At 42.0% G+C, this 20,000-nt stretch overlaps 1 protein-coding gene across 2 annotated transcripts in view; it reads right to left on the bottom strand.

Moving 5' to 3' along the window:
- Nucleotides 1-20,000, bottom strand: part of LOC143292614 (uncharacterized) — a 64,556-nt gene that overhangs the window by 21,234 nt on the left and 23,322 nt on the right. For both annotated transcript variants that reach the window (XM_076603073.1, XM_076603072.1), the window contains exons 2-9: nt 15,614-17,218; nt 14,091-14,150; nt 11,681-11,880; nt 10,606-10,668; nt 8,915-9,001; nt 6,397-6,516; nt 1,696-1,827; nt 565-708 (exon numbers count right to left, since the gene is read on the bottom strand). In XM_076603073.1, the coding sequence (XP_076459188.1) occupies nt 565-708; nt 1,696-1,827; nt 6,397-6,516; nt 8,915-9,001; nt 10,606-10,668; nt 11,681-11,880; nt 14,091-14,150; nt 15,614-15,674 (867 nt within the window). In that variant the 5' untranslated portion in view covers nt 15,675-17,218. The remainder of the gene's footprint in view (nt 1-564; nt 709-1,695; nt 1,828-6,396; nt 6,517-8,914; nt 9,002-10,605; nt 10,669-11,680; nt 11,881-14,090; nt 14,151-15,613; nt 17,219-20,000) is intronic.

Below are 20,000 nucleotides of genomic sequence, written 5' to 3'. Positions count from 1 at the left end.
CCTCCCCCCCCCTCACACACACACATTGAACCTACTACTGTATCTGTGCCATACAACCTTTCTCATGTGTGTGTGTGTGTGTGTGTGTGTGTGTGTGTGTGTGTGTGCGTGCTTGCGTACGTGCGTGCGTGTGTGTGTGTTTGTTTGTTACATTGTGTGTTTTCAAAGCAGCTGGTGGTACCACAGTCAGGTATCGAAAAATCTACCAACAAAATTAAATGAAAACAAGATTCACAGGAACAGACAGTCACCTTTATACGTGACGGAAACAGACACGAGGCTCGATGACATGCTTTATAAGGTGAGGAACACACAGACAAAATAAAAGAAACAAAGAAAAATCAAGAGAAAACAAGACAGGACAAGACAAGAGATAAGAAGATTAGATACGATAAAATGAAATGCCATTCATTAAAACAAACGAAGTTAGTCCATTCTGGCAAAAAGAAACTGAAGTGTAGACGTAAAAAAAACCATAAGAACTGCCACTAACAAAGAGTCACTCAAAAAGCTGAACAACCAACCAACCAACCAACCAACCAACCACTCCTCACTGTAACTCACGGTAAAAGTGCTGGCCACCTCACAGGAGTAGACGACCTCACACGGGTAGGGGCCACACCCCGGGTGGTAGAAGTGGGGTGGCAGGTCATCCACATCCAGGACGTTGATGGTGAGCGTGCTGGTGCCGTTCCAGCGGGACAGGTCCTGGAAACAACACAAATTTCAGTCTCAGTTTCTCCCTTAAAGGAGGCGTCACTACGATCGGACAAATCCGATAGTTTGTCGTGCTGGACTATGACCACCAGAACAGCAGAGGAGGTCACTGCTGTCCCGACTATCTGGGCTAGAATTTGATTATAGTGGAGAGTGACTTGCCCAAGTTACATCCCCCACTCTCTCGGCCAAGAGGGTTTTTAGGACAGTCGGCGTTGGGGATGGTTCCCAAAGGCCAACTAGCCCTCCAAAGCTGCAGCACTTAGAGCCAGTACAATTGTGCCTCCTAGTTTGAGAGTCAAAGTCCTTCACAAAAGACAAAGCTGTAAATGATTTCCTATTGCAACTGAGAAACTATTGATAATACAGCTCTCACTTTGCTGTTGGCCCATCTGTAAACGTATGTCAATCTGTGATATAAGCTGAGAGTTGGCCTCAAGTATGTGCTACATCCACCGCATCTGCTAGGCAGATGCTTGACCAGCAGCATAACCCAAACCGCTTAGGCCTCGAGTACATGCATATTATGTGTTACCTATCAGAGTGGAATTCGTCCACAGAATTTTAACCAGAGGACAACACTTATGTTGCCATGGGGTCTTTGCCAGTGCACCAAGTGCGTGCTGCACACGTGATCTCAGTTCATCATCTCATCCGCTCAGTTTGAGTTTTGAGTTAAACTTGGAAGAAAGGGCGAGAAAGGGGACTAGATAAATGTATGGTTTGTACAATGTATCTTTCATTTATCTGTATTCCAGTTGAATACGTAACAGCATAAGCAGTACTGACTTGAAGTTGTGTAACTAAAATGACAGTTTATTGTTTCATGAAGATAACAAATGACGACAACGTTTTACACTGATGGCTGTTTTTTTCTTTTCAAATGGATATTTCCTGCCTATTCTCGGTCAGTGACTAAGCTCCAAGCGCTTTACAAAAAACCGCAAGAGTCATTTTTTTGCACAACAGATGACCTACCCAAACAGTGATGTTGAACTGGACGAAGGCCTCGTCAGGTCCCGGGAAGCTCTCAAAGTCCAGAGCCTGGGCCACCCGGACCTCCCCGTGCTGCTTGTCCTCCATGGAGAACAGGCCAGACATGTTCTGAGTCTGCAGGAAAAAGAAACAACGACAACATCATCATCATCATCATCACAAAAAACGGGGTCAACAGCCTGGGTCAGTGTACTGCTCCAAGCTCTTTTCTTGTTCTTCTCATCCTCTCCTCTCTTTCTCCTCCTCCTCGTCTTTCTCCTCCTTCTCCTCCTACTCTTTGTTCTTGTTCATTTCTCCTCCTTCTCTTCCTCCTCCTCCTCCTCCTTCTTTACAGGAGGTTTAACGCTACAGAGACTGATAACACTACTAAGAAAGTAGAAAATGTAAGGCAACACGACTTCTAACTCTTCTGTTTTTGTTCTTCTCGTTCTTCTTCTCCTCCTCCCCTCTTCCTCCTCCTCCTTCATCTTCTACTCCTCCTACTTCCTCTTGTCCTCCTTCTTCTTCTCCTTCTCCACCTCCTCCTCCTCCACCTCCTCTTGCCCCTCCTCGTCCTCCTTCTTCTCCTCCTCCCCCTCCCCCTTTTCTCCTCCTCCCCCTTCTCCACCTCCTTCTTCTTGTTCTTCTAGTTCTTCTTTCCCCCCCTCCCCTCTGCCTCCTCATCCTTCATCTTCTCCTCCTCCTACTTTTTCTTGTCCTCCTCCTCCTTGTTCATCTTCTCCTCCCCATCCTCCTCCTTCTTCTCCTACTCCTTCACCCCCTTCTTCTCCTCCTCCTCCTTCTTCTTCTCCCTTCTTTTTCTCATTCTTATCCTCCTCCTTCTTTCTCCCCTTCTTCTCCTCCTCCTCCCCCTCTTCCTTCTTCTCCTTCGTCTCTCCCGTAGTTCCCGACAGTGGAGACATCACTTATGCCCCTTTGTTCCTCGTCTCTCTCTCTCTCTTTCTCTTTCTCAAGGCCGTAGCTCGGTCTCAGGCCTGCCCGTTCTAGGATACTGTTCTCCTGTCTCTTTTCCTATCTTCCTCTTCTTCCTTTTTCATTCCTTGCATACCGTGCCCTGCAGGAGTGTCTTGGACAAGCTATGCTGATTATGACACATGCATGCCCATACTACTGATTTGAGTTTGTGTATTTGATTTCAAGTCTCTTAATCATAAATAATTGAGAACAATGAGACGGATTCCTTCAGTTTAGAAGGTAAACCCTTATCTGTAAAAGCTGCACAGCTAAAGAGAGATTGCGTCTCTTCAGTTTCGTGTATTTGATTTCAAGTCTCTTAATGATAAATAATGGAGAATCTGTAAAAGCTGCTCAACTAAAGACGGATTGTTTTTTAGTTTGCTACTTGAATTTTTTTTCTCTTCTTTTCCGAGATACAAAGTTACTGCAACCCGATAAATACAACAACAACAACAACAACAAACAGCAAAAAAACAACAAACAAACAACAGCTGTAGTTTTATCTTATTTTAAAAATAATACTCCGATGTCTTTGTCATTGTACAAATGCAACAAACGTTTACGTAACCACTACCACTACCATCACCACCACCACCACAACCACCACCGCTGCCACCATCAGCGACACACCAGCCTTTTTCAAGGACGGCTATAATCGCGGCCACAATTACTGTCACTGTCTCATCAAACAGCTGCTGTTGCTGCGTAATTATATTGTTGGTTGCACTTTTGATGATGAGAACGCACGGTGCAGGACCAAAAAATGGCTACCGATGTTGCTCTGTGTTCTTAATTAATCTGGTAGGTTTAAAGAGAGAGAGAGAGAGAGAGAGAGAGAGAGAGAGAGACAGAGAGAGAGACAGAGAGAGAGAGTGAGAGAGAGAGCGAGAGCAAAAGACAGAGAAAGAAGAGACAGAGAGACAAAAACAAGGCACATGCACACGCACAGAAAGACGTACATAGGGGATATGGTAAAGAGAGAGGGAGACAGAGACAGAGAAACAGAGAGAAGAGAGAGACGGGGGGGCGGGAGGGGGGGGGGGAGTTTGGGAGAAAAAGAGAGAGAGGGAGAGAGAGAGAGATGGAGAGAGAGAGAGATGGAAGGGCAGATAAAAAGAGAGAGAGTTGGAGACACACACACACACACACACACACACACACACACACACACACACACACAGAAAGACAGAGACAGCGGCAGAGACAAAGAGAGCCAGGCAGACAGAGACAGACAGGCTGACAAAGACAGAGAGAATGAGACAGAGACAAGGACAGGAACAAAAACAAACAAACAGAGACACGAACGATAAAAAAAGCACACAACCCAACAAACCCAGAAACAGAGACAGACAAACAGGAAGAACCGATGAAGAAATGAAGAAAAAAACAAGACGGCATCAATACATAAGAAGGCATGTCATAAAATAATACCAATACAGAATTTACAACAACAACAACAACAAAACCCCCCCCAAAAAAACACACACCCAAAAAACACATAATGAAAGGAACGAAGAAGAACTCTCTAGCCCCCAACCCTACCCCACCCCACACCCTCGAGGCAAAAGGGAGCAGACACAAGTGCATGAGGAGTGATGGCCTGGAGGTAACACGTCCGTCTGGGAAGCGAGAGAATCTGAGCGCGCTGGTTCGAATCACGGCTCAGCTGCCGATATTTTCTCCCCCTCCACTAGACCTTGAGTGGTGGTTGTCTGGACGCTAGTCATTCGGATGAGATGATAAACGGAGGTCCCATGTGCAGCATGCATTTAGCGCACGCAAAAGAACCCATGGCAACAAAAGGGCTGTAGAAAAATCCACTTCGATAGGAAAAACAAATAAAACAAGAGAGGCAAGGCCTTCAAGACGCACTTGTGATACACTTAAAAAAAAAAAAAAAAATCGAATCGTTAAAATGTGTTCTGTATTTGTTATTATAAAGCTTCGGGTTAAAAAAAAAAAAAAGGCCTAACCAGATTCGAACCCCGCGTATTCGGGTGAGAAGAAACTGTCTTACTCATTACACCATCGTGGCTCCTTAACTAACGTTCTAAAATTTAATATTTGAACATAATTTTTTAAAGGGCGATAAATCAATTGTGGTATTCGCAGTGAGAACGCTATTTAAATCATATTATTCTGGTGTATCTTGGGCATTCAAAAAATATTTAAGGGCAATAAAAAAATTCTTTTTAAGTCCGCGGTAAAGGAGAAGTGGCTATCGCCGCAATCACACTGCAACATTTAGCCGTTTTCTCTAGATCTCCATAGATGTACAAGTTTAGTTACACCCGCCGGGAATGTAGTACGACACGGTCGATTCAATTTCTCTTTTATGTTCATTCTAGTTTTATAGTTTTAAAGTTGATATGAAAAAAATAGTATTTTGTTAAACTAATAACATGTAGAGCCAAGTACAAGTACTTCTAAACGTCGTAAGAAGTGAAAAGGACTTCATTTTGAGAAAAGTCAAGACTGGAAATTTTTTCGTTTCATCGTGATCAATTCAAGGGTATTAACTCGCATGGTTTACAATTTTTAACTGTGAATTCCGACTGATTCTGTGGATATTTTTATGGCAGTTTGGGGCATAATCCAGTAAGTGATGAGGCGTTCACAAATCTTTCTCTTAATAAATATTTAACGGTCTCCTTCTTCAACTTTCCATCACATGTTATCGTGTATTGTTCATTGAATGTAGGATTGAACGGGCAGGTCAACAACTTGAAACAAAATGGCGTCGTTCGCGTTCGCGAAGAATATGAGTACGGCCTTTGAATGTGTATAAATATGTGTAGGCAACTGATTTATTCCCATGACCTTCAGGGCTCAGCCAACAGATCTGTAAAGTTCACTCGTCGTATTGATTTTAGTATTTTCCGAAAATGACCACTTGGGCGAATGAACATAGTGAAAGCCCTGTACACTGAGAGTAAAACACACAAGCTTTTTATGTATTGAGTATAATTTCAAAATGTAATGTTTAAGATGAGAAAGATCAGTTTAAAGCAAATTAAGTCCCCTAGCATTAATTAAAGATTAATTTCCCTTTTTTACACTCTGCACCAAAACGTTTGCAAAATAAATAAAACTTCTATGCTAAGCAAAAGAAGTTCCTGTTTGAACAAAAAATGATAATAATGACTGCTCTTGTTGTTGTGTCAGAATATCAGATCAAAGTGCCAAGTTTAGAGAATACAAAAAAATATAAATATAACAGTAAATGCAGTTTGCATATAATTTGGCTTCTTTTTTAAATTTTTTTTGTGCCCATCCCAGAGGTGCAATATTGTTTTAAACAAGATGACTGGAAAGAACTGAATTTTTCCTATTTTTATGCCTAATTTGGTGTCAACTGACAAAGTATTTGCAGAGAAAATGTCAATGTTAAAGTTTACCACGGACACACACACACACACACACACACACACACACACAGACAACCGAACACCGGGTTAAAACATAGACTCACTTTGTTTACACAAGTGAGTAAAAAAACAACAACAAAAACTGCACGCAGCAAAAAATACAAAAAAGGGGGTGGCACTGCAGTGTAGCGACGCGCTCTCCGCTCTCCCTGTGGAGAGCAGCCCGAATTTCATACAGAGAAATCTGTTGAGATAAAAATGAAATACAAATTCAAATACAAAATTACAAAATGAGGAAGTAAGTAAGTAAGAAAGCAATGAAGACCAACAACAACAACAACAACAAAAATCTCTTCACCCAGGGCAGCGGGAAATGGACCATGTTGAACTCATGGATGTCACTGGGGCTGGACGTGACCACGTCAAGATCCCTGGCGTTGTCCCTAAGCGTCATCACCAACGTCTGCAAAGCAGCGTCCTGCACACACACACACACACACACACACACACACACACACACACACACACAGAGGAAAACACACAATCACGCACGCACGCACACACAGAGTGACGTTTGCGTGTGCACATGCATAATCTGACGTGGTCATAAGTGTGTGTTCTTGCAAGTACTCGCGAGGCGTATGCGCGCGTGCGAACGCACGCACGCACGCACACACACACACACACACACACACACATACACACACACACAATACACGCACGTACACGTACACACACACACACGTACACACACACACACACACACACACACAAACATACACATACACACGCCACCCCTTCACCCAGTCACACTTACCAGGTACATACACACACAAACACATATCACCACTGATCGCAGTCAACCGAAATCTCCACCGGCCCTCTAAAAAAGAAAAAAGAAAAAAAAGGAAGACAAATAAAACACTAAACAGAATTCTAAAAATTCCACGAAGAAGTGAAAATACAGATTTACTAACGCAATATCAATGGAAATACATAAATATGATCTAAACAACAGGAGAGAAGAAGGAAGAACATCAAAGTAAAGGGAAGAAACTCATCAGAATACTATAATGATATACAGATCTGCGTCTGTCTCCCTTTAGCGTCCGTTGGTTACGACGCATGCACACATAAATTACAATATCATCGAAAGACACAACAGTGTACAGATTGAAATAACGTAACAATAGATCATAAACCTGCTGATCATGTGCCATTGTTGTGATCATGAAATCCTGGTGGATCGGCATATCATTTCATTGACTGCACTTGAAAACATTTTTTTTTTTTTTGATCTTCCAAACATAACATCCAATGATAAAACTGAAAACGATCACGTTAAAATGAAAATCCATCCAAATAGACAAACAAATGAATGAACTAACAAGCAGGTATGAACGAAGAAAGCAGCATTTTAATATGAAATGCTTACTTTTTCATACATACATCTCCAATCATTTGATTTAGCTGTTCACCGGCTGTTTTATTTGTGTATCCAATGTTGAAAATGAAATGAAAGAACAATGAGTCTAAGAGCGAAAAGGATTAAACAACAAAAGATCGGTATATGGACAAGCTTGGAGCTTCCCTTTTTTTTTTTTTTTTTGAGAAAGCATACGAGTTTGTCCAGTGTACCTTTTATTTACCAGTGTGCTCGCATTAGCAGCACTGACTTGAAGTTGTGTACCTTGCAAATGGAGAGAGTTACCCCTCTTTGCTGTTTTATCCGATGTTCAGTTTCAGTCTTCACCGACATAAATTAAAACAACAACAACAACAAACTAAAACGCGTACACACATAGACCGGACAAACACGGAAGCACATTGACACAGGTAAGCAGGTATACTCATAAATGAAGTTAATGGTAAACTCCTATCTTAGTATCCTGAAATCAGGATCGAACCTATTTCACCTGCAATGTTTATGCATGAAAGAACCGATATCACCATCAGCAGATGTTGTAACCCATTTTCAGTGGATTTTCGACTCTATTTTTTTTATACGCTATTTTACTCAGTTTTGATGCGCATTCAGTCGCTAAATTAACGTGCCACCATCTTGCTTTTTTTGTTGTTGTTTGTTTTTGGTCCAACAAACCATGAAAATGCAACCAATAGGTGTAATAACTCAGGACGCTAAAACAGGACATTCCATGAATGAAATCAATGGTAAAGTTTTATCTTAGTATCCTAAAAGTATCCTAAAACCAGGGACCTATTTTAACGACACTTTTCGTGCACAGTTAAAAGACATAACCATCAGTAATTATTGTAATCCATTTTCAGTGGTTTTCGACTCTGTTTTGATACAGATTAAGTCGCTAAACTTATGTGCACCCAGCTTGCCAGGTCCCAAAGCAAAGCGTCTGCAATGTCCTGTTTATGCCGGTCAGAGAGCCATTTTTTGGTCCTCAAAACCAAACAAAAGTACACAAAGAACATGGCGACTTGAGACAATTAAGTGTCAGTTCGTGTTCATAATACTGATGATAATATGGGTCATTTCGCGTCTTATTATGCCTAGTTCTTGATTAGAGACGATCGATTACACGACACATGTAATTTCTCATAATATCATGCCTGCACCGCAAATAAAACAAACTAACAAACAACAACAAAACTAACAAACAAACAAAAAACAAAAACGCACGCAATGTTTCCTTAAAAAAAAGTTCCTGACTTTAATAATGATAATGATAATAATAATAATAATAATAATAATAATAATAATAATATATTGTACTTATATGGCGCAAACTCCCGAAACATGGGCTATAAGCGCCTCACTTCAGGATAGGAAGTTGCTAACTCAGCGCACAGACATGGCCTGTGTAGATATCTGGACAGGGCTGACGCACACTACCGACACTAACCTCGGGCACAGAGACGTTGAAAGGGGCGCCGACGAACTCGGGGGCAAACTCGTTGATCGCTTCAACTTCCAGAAACCACTCGTAGTTCTGGAACAGTTACGAGTAGAGATTAGATTAAGTTATAATTACAGTTACACCACCACCACCGCAAATAAGCCAATTGCCAACTGCAAATATTGCAAATACCAACAAACTAATAATACAATATTAATAATAAAACACGGGCTGAGCAGCACGTCGATGCAGAAAGGTTACGCCACTCTGAATGTGTTATTTCTGTCTCACAAGAAAATAAAGTACTAGTAGACTCCTTTTAAGGTATTAATTACCATATAAAAAAGGAAGCAAACAAACCCCACGACAAAACTAATAACAAAAACTTAACAACCAACCAACCAACCACCACCACCACCACTACAAATAACAAACAAACAAACAAGCAGCAGCAGCAGCAGCAGCAGCAGCAACAACAACAACAACAACAACAACAACAACACACACACACACACACACACACACACACACACACACACACACACGACACAGCACGCACACAAACACACGAAGAATAATAGGAATAAAGGTGAAAACAAAAACGATAGGCTGTTCAACAAAAAGGGAAAGGGAAAGGGGAAAAGAGGATGAAAAAAAAAGAAAAGAAAAAAAGGGAGAACGACGACGACGAAGAATGCTAATCATGAGAGCAGCAGCAGCAGCAACAGCAACAGCAACAACAACGAAGAAGAGAGTGTGAAGAACGGGGGCAGGAGAAGTGTGTACAAAGTACAAGCCCAAGCCCCTTCTATATGGTCCTGGAGGGGGTTCTTTCAGTTTCAGTTCCAGATTTCAGCAGGTGTCAAAGCGTCCGGACTGATTCCAATACAAACGCCACACCACATCTGTTGTTAATTAAAAGAAGAAGAAGAAGAAGAAGAAGAAGAAGAAGAAGAAGAAGAAAGAGCATATGCCTGATCTCAGTTCATACACAAACTAAACGCACAAACTGATCAGGCCTTAAAAGCCCCCCACCCACCCCCACCCCCCAATCAGGATGGCTTCCATATGGGCGATCTTAGCAGCTCTAAGTTTGCTTAGCGTTTAAGAATTTTTCACGAGCCTATACTAATTCCACAGAGTTTGGAAGATCCGTAACGCAAAGCAAACTAACTTAATTAACCATGCCAAGATCGCTCGTGCAACCTAGCTCAGTGTAGCTGGCTGGACTGTTAAAAAAAAGTAAATGAAACAACACGATGAACAGATAAAATAAATAATAGATAAATAACAAATAAAATTAATAAATCAAACAAACAAATGAATAAACAGATAGATAGCTAATTAAGTAAACAAATGAATGAATGAATGAATAGATAGGTAGATAGATACATAGATTGTAAAGTGAATAAACAGACAAACAACAACAGTATCAGTATCAGTAGCTCAAGGAGGCGTCACTGCGTTCGGTCAAATCCATATAGGCTACACCACATCTGCCAAGCAGATGCCTGACCAGCAGCGTAACCCAACGTGCTTAGTCAGGCCTTGAGAAAAAAAAAAAGAAGTAAAAAACAACAACAACGAATGCACGAAAAAAAAATGAATAAACAAACAAACAAAGACACAAATCAACCAGTCAGTCAGTCAATCAATCAATCAATCAATCAATCAATCAATCAAAGATCAACACTCACCACGTCTGGATTCCCAGAGACATGACAGGTGACAGTGTAGCTGAGAACGGACAACTTCTCGCCCTGAAACATGCCCGCGGTAGAAAGTGCTATCGAAGACGACACAGAAATTCACTGTTTCAGTGTTTCCCCTTGTTATTGTTGCTTTTTATTGACCGACTGCTTTAAACATATTTTTTTTTTGGCTTTCCTCTGCTGTGCTGTGCTGTGTTTTGTTTTGTTTTGTTTTGTTTTGCTTTGCTTTGCTTTGCTTTGCTTTGTGTGTGTGTGTGTGTGTGTGTGTGTGTGTGTGTGTGTGTGTGTGTGTGTGTGTGTGTGTGTGTGTGTGTGTGTGTGTGTGTGTGTGTGTTTTTGCTGTGCTGAGCTGTGCTGTGCTGTGATGTGCTTTGCTTTGCGTGCGTGCGTGTGCTTTGCTTTGCTTTGCTTTGTGTGTGTGCTGTGTGTGTGTGTGTGTGTGTGTGTGTGTGTGTGTGTGTGTGTGTGTGTGCTTTCTCTCTCTCTCTCTCTCTCTCTCTCTGTGTGTGTGTTCCAAATTCTAATGTCATTTCAAAACAAAGGGAAGCAGAGACAAAGACACCAGGAGCAGAAACTCAGACAAATGACACCGCCGAATCACCACAGCAAGACGTATGGGGAAAAACTAAGAGCACATCAATAGTCTTCTTCTTCATCTTCGTTCGTGGGCTGCAACTCCCACGTTCACTCGTATGAACACGAGTGGGCTTTCACGTGTATGACCGTTTTTACCCCGCCATGTAGGCAGCCACACTCCGTTTTTCGGGGGTAAGCAAGCCGGGATGTGATTGTTTCCATAACCCACCGAACGCTGACATGGACTTTAGGATCTTTAACCTGCGTATATGATCTTCTCCTTGCGTATACACACGACTGGGGGTTCAGGCACTAGGAGGTCTGCACATAATTATGTTGACCTGGGAGATCGGGGAAAAAAAAAAATCCCCACCCTTTTCCCACCAGCCACCGTTACCGAGATTCGAACCCGGGACCTTCAGACTGAAAGTTTAACGCTTTAACCACTCAGCTGTTGCGCCTGTCTCCATAATAATGATAATACCCAGGTTTGATGGACGAACTCCAGGTCGAGGGTGTAGTTGAGCTGCACCAAGTGGAAACCGGACACCGCGGTGCTGTTGATGAGGACGGCGGCATCCAGCCACCGGTACAGAGGAGACCCCGCCATGAAGCTTGGGTCCGCCTTTAGAGATATGGACCAGCTCACCCCGGCCTCTGCCGTCACGTTCATCAACACGAAACCTGCACAAGGAGAGAGAGAGAGAGAGAGGGAAGGAATGTGACAAGGAAAAATGGAAACCTGTCCATAGAGAGGGAGAGAAAGCAGAGAGGGAAATAAAATGATAATTATAATAATATAATAATGTACGTTTACATAGCGCCCTTTCTCACTAAGAGCTAAGGGCGCTTTACATATAAGAAAAAAAATACAAATTACATAAATCATTCATGACCACTCTTTCTCAAAAGCCCTCCCCCCCACCACCCACACTCTCCCTTTCCCACTCTTCATACATCCAAAGTGAGCTGACATGGGTGGTGTTGGAGAACAAGGAAGCTGAGAGTGCCTATAGATAGGTTTTAAAAAGATGACTTTTTAATGATAAGCGAAAAGCAGAAATAGAATCAGATGCACGGATATGATGAGGCAGAACATTCACCATAGATTCTTGTATTGACACGAGGAAGTTTCAAAAGGTAACAGTCAGAGGAAGAGCGGAGGTTCCTTGCGGGAGTGTGAACACTGATAAGGTCAGAAAGATATGACAAGGGAAAAGGAAACCTGCACAGAGAGGTAAAGAAAATGACATGGAACGCGAAACCTGCACAGAGAGAGAAAAATAAAATGACAGGGAACACGAAACCTGCACAGAGAGGTAAAGAAAATGACAGGGAACACGAAACCTGCACAGAGAGGTAAAGAAAATGACATGGAACACGAAACCTGCACAGAGAGGTAAAGAAAATGACAGGGAACACGAAACCTGCACAGAGAGGTAAAGAAAATGACATGGAACACGAAACCTGCACAGAGAGGTAAAGAAATGACAGGAAACACGAAACCTGTACAGAGAGGTGAGGAAAATGACAGGGAACACGAAACCTACACAGAGAGGTAAAGAAAATGACAGGGAACACGAAACCTACACAGAGAGGTAAAGAAAATGACAGGGAACACGAAACCTACACAGAGAGGTAAAGAAAATGACAGGGAACACGAAACCTACACATAGAGGTAAAGAAAAATGACAGAGAACACGGAACCTACACAGGGAGTATAGGAAATCATAGATAACAGGTAAACGATGTGTACGTGCACAAATCCAGTAGAAAATTAAAACATACACGTGCATGAGAGAGACAGCACGCACGCCTACACACATACACCACACACACACACACACTCTCTCTCTCTCTCTCTCACTCACACTCATTACATCGTACTTTTAAAAGTGTGTGTGTACTTTCACCATATTTGTTGGAACTGAAACATATTCAAGCCAGAATTAGTTTAATACGTTTACGACTTGGTGTGTCACAACTCAATACACACAGATTACGTTTTAACCGTAATGTAACAGACAATGAGCTTTCCTGTCCTTTCTGTGATTCTCAAAAGGAAATAAAAGTTCACTTCGTGTTACAGTGCCCTCAATATGCTGATCTGACACAACATTATATCTCCGCTAAGTACTACAATACTCCATCTTTGTTTAATCTGACATTACTTTTTGCGTGTGAAAACAAATTACTGGTCATGCGCATGGCTCTGTTCCTTGACAAGGCTTTGAAAGTACGTTCCCAATAGTAAAATGTTTGTGTTGTACCTCTGCATGGACTTGTAACCACCCCTATTGATATTGGGCCAATGGCCTATTCATTAAAACTGTTCAGTGTTCAGTGTTCTCACACACACACACACACACACACACACACACACACACACACACACACACGCACACACACACACACACACACACAAATGTACCCACGCACGCATGCGCGCACACACTACGCATTCACGCGCGCAGATTGCTATGCAAAAAACAAAACAAGCAAACAAACCCATAGCTTATTTAATATACCAATCTAAAATACATCTCTGAGTTGACGCACGCGCGCATAAACACGAACACACAGACACACACAGAGACAGACAGACACACACACAGACACACACACACAGAGTTACGCAACTGTGGATAGACCTTGAACAAAAGAACGAACGCATTATGTTTATGAGGAAGATGTGAACAACAATTTAATCCTAGATGGTCAGAGAAGCACACGGACTGACAAACTGCCGGGTGTAGAGTCAGACAAGACAAGAGACAAGACCAGACTAGACAAAATCTTTATCATTGAGGGCAATAGATAAGGAAGTTTTTTACGTCCAGCCCTCGCCCGAAAGACCGACAAACAGAAAGAAAGATAGACAGACAGAGAAATACCTGCTTGTTCTGTTTCTAAGACTTTCGCAGTGGGAAAGTTGGAGCCTGGCCCGCACTGATCTGTGGAACAAAATGTTCAATGCTGTTACACCAAGATGACATTTTTTGTGTGTGACGCATTGTAACATGCGGACGACATAGTTAATATGTGTGGCATATAGAATATTGCAAGCAAGTAGTTATTTGTTTAATATCACACAGAATGTTATAGCACCCTGAAGAAAACGTTTTTTCACGTGGAATATTGTAAAGCCTCGAAAAAAAGGGTGTCACACAATATCCTTTCATGGCCTGAGAGAAATGTTTGTGTCGCAAATAGCACAACAGTATAATTCACAGAAGATTTTTTTCTTTCTTTTCTTACAGAAATCTGTAACAGCCACAAGCATTTTTTGGTCATATACAACAAAATAATAACTATCATTCCCAGAAGAGAATTCTGTCACAGAGAATACTGTTGTAGTAACACAAAGAAAATAAATATCATTGTCATCAAAACACTGCAATACGCAAATGATATATTGGTGTCAAACAGAATGCTGTGATACCAAATGAAAATAAACCTGTGTCAACATAATGTCACACCTGCCAGATAACCGTAATCCTCTCTGGTTTACCCTTTCCCCCACACACCCCACTCAACACACATGATCATGCAGAAACTCTCTCTCTCTCTCTCTAATGCCTTTACATTTCTTATAAAATGAAGTTAAATCTATCGTCGTTGATTAATGTGACATGTCGACAAGCATAACAAAGTAAAGTGCATGTATGATAATCAGTCGCATCCGACTATGACCACCAGAACAGCAGAAAAGGCAGCTGGTGTCCAGACCATGTGGGCGAGAAACTGATTATAGCTGAGAGTGTCTTGCCCAAGTTACATCACCACTCTCTCGGCCAGGAGAGTTTTAGGACAGTCGGCGTTGGGGATGATTCCCAAAGGCCAACTAGCCCCCAAGGCTGCAGCACTAAGAGCAAGTGCAATCTTGCCTCCTAGTTTGAAAGTCACAGTCCTTCACAAAAGACTAAGCTGTGAATGACTTCCCATTTGCAGTGGAAAAGCCATTGATCATGCAGCTCTCACTTTGCTGTTGGCCCAACTGTAAGCTTATGTCATTCTGTGACATTAGCCTTGGGTTGGATGTAAACTAGTTTATTATTAGGATATTATTAGTAGTAGTATTTTTATGTATTTATCTCTTATTGATTATTTATTTATTTATCTATTTATTCTATTTATTTTATTTTTATTTAAAAAATATTTATTATTATTATTATCATTATTATTATTATTTAATTTTTTTCTCTCAAGGCCTGACTACGCTGCTGGTCAGGCACCTGCTTGGCGGATGTGGTGTAGCGTATATGGATTTGACCGAAGGCAATGACGCCTCCTTGAGCTACTGATACTGATACTAGCCAGGCCACTTTTGTTTTGCTCATTAGTTTTCAGTATTTGGCAAAAAGAAAAAACAAACAAACAAACAAAAAAAAACCCACACCACGACAACAGAACTTACGAGACTGTCGGGGAGCGGCAGCCAGAAGCAGAAGCACCAAGACCCACGTTGATGCCGCCATGGTAACAGGGGGTATGGAGGGATGAAACAGATTAGTCCAGCTCACTGGAGACCCCCAGAGGAGTGCAGGCACAAAAATCACCACCACTTCTCAGCAGTCTTGACAAAGCACTCCCACTTCATATCTGTCGGAAAGAACACTTTACAGCCGGTGTAGGACTCGTACATTAAATTAATTACATATTTCTAAAGGCCCCGTGGTCTTTCTGTCTCTTTTGTGCTGAAGCAGATACTGGGGGTGGCGTGGGGTGGGGTGGGGGTAACTTGAAATGCGGCACAAATCCAACACGGGCAGGCGAGGATCAAGGAAAAATAACTCCGTGACTGCCACAGAACGTGGTGAAACGAGACCAGAGTGGTGTGCCTTTTGAGACGTACTGTCTATTCCTTGTGTCCTTTCAAGTGCAGTGATGGATATTCTCCAGTAAAACTAATGCAGTCACATGAAGACGAAGAAGAAGAAGAAGAAGACGAAGTAGTCCAAACAAAGAACGACAGCTGACAACCTCAGTGACCGATGAGTTCAATTCTTGTCCCAAAGAGGCGACAGCCCTTCACTGACAAACGTTTATGCCTGTCATCAGCAGTGAAGATATAAAGCCATAAAAAAACTAACTTTATAGTCACTGAAAGGTTTTTCCTACACACAAAAACCCGGAAAGTATGCTTAAATTATACGTACAGATACCGCTATAACTATTTATCTATTCAGTTTTAGTATGCTTAAATCATACGTACAGATAACGCTATAAGTATTTATCTATTCAGTTTTGTTTCCGCAAGTTATCTACCGTGTTCAGTTCGTCGTTCTGGGCTTGTTCTCGGTGTTAATGGCGTCAGTACAGCAGCGAAGACAAGGAAGAAGAAAGCGATCTTTTTCACATGGCACTAAACGTCACCTTCTTCGGTGCCAGCACTTTGTGTGTGACTGAAAGCCAAGGTCAGCTAAAGAATGAATCCCGGATCACAAAACAAAGCACAAGACACCTGCACTCCACAGATTTGATTTTTCGTGGATCTTCTTCTTTGTGTGATAAGATTCCTCTCCCCCCCCCCCTTCCTCCTGATCAAAATTTAGCTAAGATTTTGAGCAACACACGGCTTTATTCATACACAATATCAATTCTTACGTTTGATTCATCGCAGAAAAGTACATCCGGACAATCAATTACCAAAGGTCACATGATACGGCGTTAAAACACGGTGCATTCATCTTCCTGTGCCCATTTGCTTTCACGATTCTTTTTCTTCTTCTTCTCTCCTTTCTTTTTGTCTGTCTTCAGGCGTGTTTTTTTTGTTCTTTCTTTCTCTTGTATCGTTTATTTTATCGTAGGCTTTCTCGATTTTGCTTTGTTTTTCTTTCCCTTATTGTTCAAGAATTCTGTGGTGCCTTAACTTCCCCTTCCTGTCCCTTTTTTTTCTGAGCGGGTGATACTTTTCTACAACTGGGCTGGCTTGTTTGTGAGGGCTGACAGAATCTCATTAGGTCAGCTGTCTCTTCTGATGAGTCATTCTGGTCATGGCTGCGGTGACTGACAGACAGAACTGAAAAAAAAACAAAAACAAACCCAAACATGATGCATGCATAGACCACTTTTCATACAGCGAAGGCGACAGACAGACAGACAGACACACACACACACACACACACACACACACACACACACACGAACGCGTGCGCGCGCATGTACACTTAAACACATTGTAAGTCAGCATCGTTCTTAGAAAAGACGCATGTTGCAGGCAGTTTCAGGGTCATCCGCACACCATCCAACCATTAACACTCACACACACACACACAAACGAAGAAAACTAATGCATATTCCCCGGCAAAACAGACACAGAAACAGACACACAGACATACACAGACACAGCCACACAAGAGTTCACATATCGTGCACACACGTACACATACAAACCCGCAAACCACTCAAACACCTGTACAGCAATCGCCACAAGAAGAAAAGCAAGCAAACAAAGAAAAAGAAACAACGATAGTAACCCCCTAAACCCCAAGATCAGAACAACGTCTATAAACGCCGTGACTCACAAGAATCGCAAGAAGGGTGGTCGGGGTACACTGGATGGGAGAGCAGGCACGAAGCCAGGGTCCAAAGGGCCATAAATCTATCAAACTAGGAGGTCAAGATGGCCGGGGACAAACATGTTTTCCTCCCCTTGCCGAGGAGAGGAGGACGGTGGCGGAATGGTTAAGATGCTCATCTGCCTGAACAGTGTCCGTGAGGGTTTGGATTCGATTCCCTTTTCTCTCCCTTTCTCCCATGTTTAAAAATAACAATAAAACAAATACAAACACCTCCCCCCCCCACCCCCCAAAAAAACAAAAAAACAACAACCCCCCCCTCCCCCCCCAAAAAAAAAAGAACCCCCCAAAAAACAAAAAAACAACAACAAACAAACAACTAAGCGTCCAGTCATTCGGACGAGACGATACATCGAGGTCCCGTGTGCAGCACGCGCTTGTCGCACTACTGGAAAAAAAAAGAACCCACGGCAACAAAAGTGTTGTTCTCTGGCAATTTTCTGTTAATGAATTCCACTCGGACAGGCACACACACATATATCGGGTGTCCCCCCAAAAAGTGAACCATACAGTAAACCTTAGGGTATCATCAACAAGTCTGCAAAATATCTAAAAGTTCGGGCGCTAATTATGCGAGTATTGTCAAATTCAAAACAGCATGTAAAAAAATCCAGTATCAGTGCTGTGCAATGTGACCTTCATCATGTTCATGCCAGCTGCCAGGTGTTGACAATACTCACATAATTTGCATCCGAACTTTTAGATATTTTGCAGACTTATGGGGGGACACCCGATATAGGCATGCAGTCAAGGTCTGACTAGGCGCTACGCCGTTGGCGGGGTATAATTATGCTACTCAGTGGTCAGGTATCTGTTCACACACAGATGTGGTGTAGCGAATATGGATTTGTCCGAACGCAGTGACGCCTCCTTGAGAAAGAAACTGAAACTCTCGTGCCTTTTCACCCAATGCTGTGCTGTGCTTGCTGTCTCGATCGTCTTTTTACAACCGATCGTTTCCACACGGCGCCGTGTGTGTCAGTGTTTGAGGAGGAGAGGTGAGGTCAGGCCATCAGGTCCTTGTGTTGTGTGCTGTGCTGTGCTGTGCTGTGTTGTGCTGTGAGTATTGTGCTGGCCTCTCAATGACGCTCAGTGCGTTGCCATGGAGCACGTACACAAGAGGCACACGGACGGACCACCCGGACATACACACACCTCACTGTCTGTCTGTCTGTCTGCATATCTATCTACATTCATTTTATGTCTGTCTGTCTGTCTGTCCGTGTGTATGTGAGTGTGTGTGCGTATAAACACACACACACACACACACACACACACACACATGCGTGCACCCACACGTGTATATGTATGTCTGAACAATGCTTCTCCCAGACGACATCAATCGATATCTATAGAGCGTGCAACCTTAAATCAGGATTATATTGACTTGAACACAGTGAATACAGAGCTCTGCTTTCGATCCCCGATCATGTCTGATAGACTGTTTTGTAAAACAAACTAATAACTAAAAAACAACAACAAAAAACAAACACACACACACACGCACACATACACAAAAACAAAACAAAACAAAGAAACAAACAAAAAAAAACAACAAAACAAAACAACAACAACAACAACAAAACCCAAACAAAAAAAACAAAAACAAAAAAACAACAAAAAAACCCAAACAAACCCAACAACAACAAACACAAAGAAAGCACACTCGGCCCAGTTTTTACATAACCATTTGACATCGGTTAGATTAAAAAAGCTTACTGTCATAAATGCATGCTGTTTGAAATGCGTCTTCTTCTTTTTCACAGTCACATCAAACGCGTTTCAAACAATAGGCATTCATGACAGTAAGTCTGCATAATCTATCCAATTTTAAACGGTTATGTAAAAATTAATACCGGACCAAGTGATATAAGCCCAAACAATACAAATCGAAACCTGCTTTTTTTCCATCTTTTTGCTGAAAAACAAAGAAACAAACCAACCCACCCACCAACCAATTCAAAACAGTCGAGAAACGTAAAGAAACGCACCGGAATATTGCTTCTCATTTGGAGAATGCCACTGTTGTTGTTATTTTAAAAGATATTCAACCAACTGCTCACATATGCCGTTTGCATCAGTGGGAGCGATTTATTATTATTTTTGGTAACATTGGAAAGTTCGCGGAAGGGATCAGGTGCAGCTTAAAACCGAAATGCATGCAGAAAGAAGGTAATATAGAGGGAAAGAAAAAAAAAAGAAGAAGAAAGAAAACAGAAAACA

Source organism: Babylonia areolata, chromosome 18 (assembly GCF_041734735.1).
Source record: "Babylonia areolata isolate BAREFJ2019XMU chromosome 18, ASM4173473v1, whole genome shotgun sequence".
Lineage (NCBI taxonomy): Eukaryota > Metazoa > Mollusca > Gastropoda > Neogastropoda > Buccinidae > Babylonia > Babylonia areolata.
The sequence above is the reverse complement of the archived record's forward strand: the minus strand, read 5'-3'. Positions and strand labels throughout refer to the sequence as shown.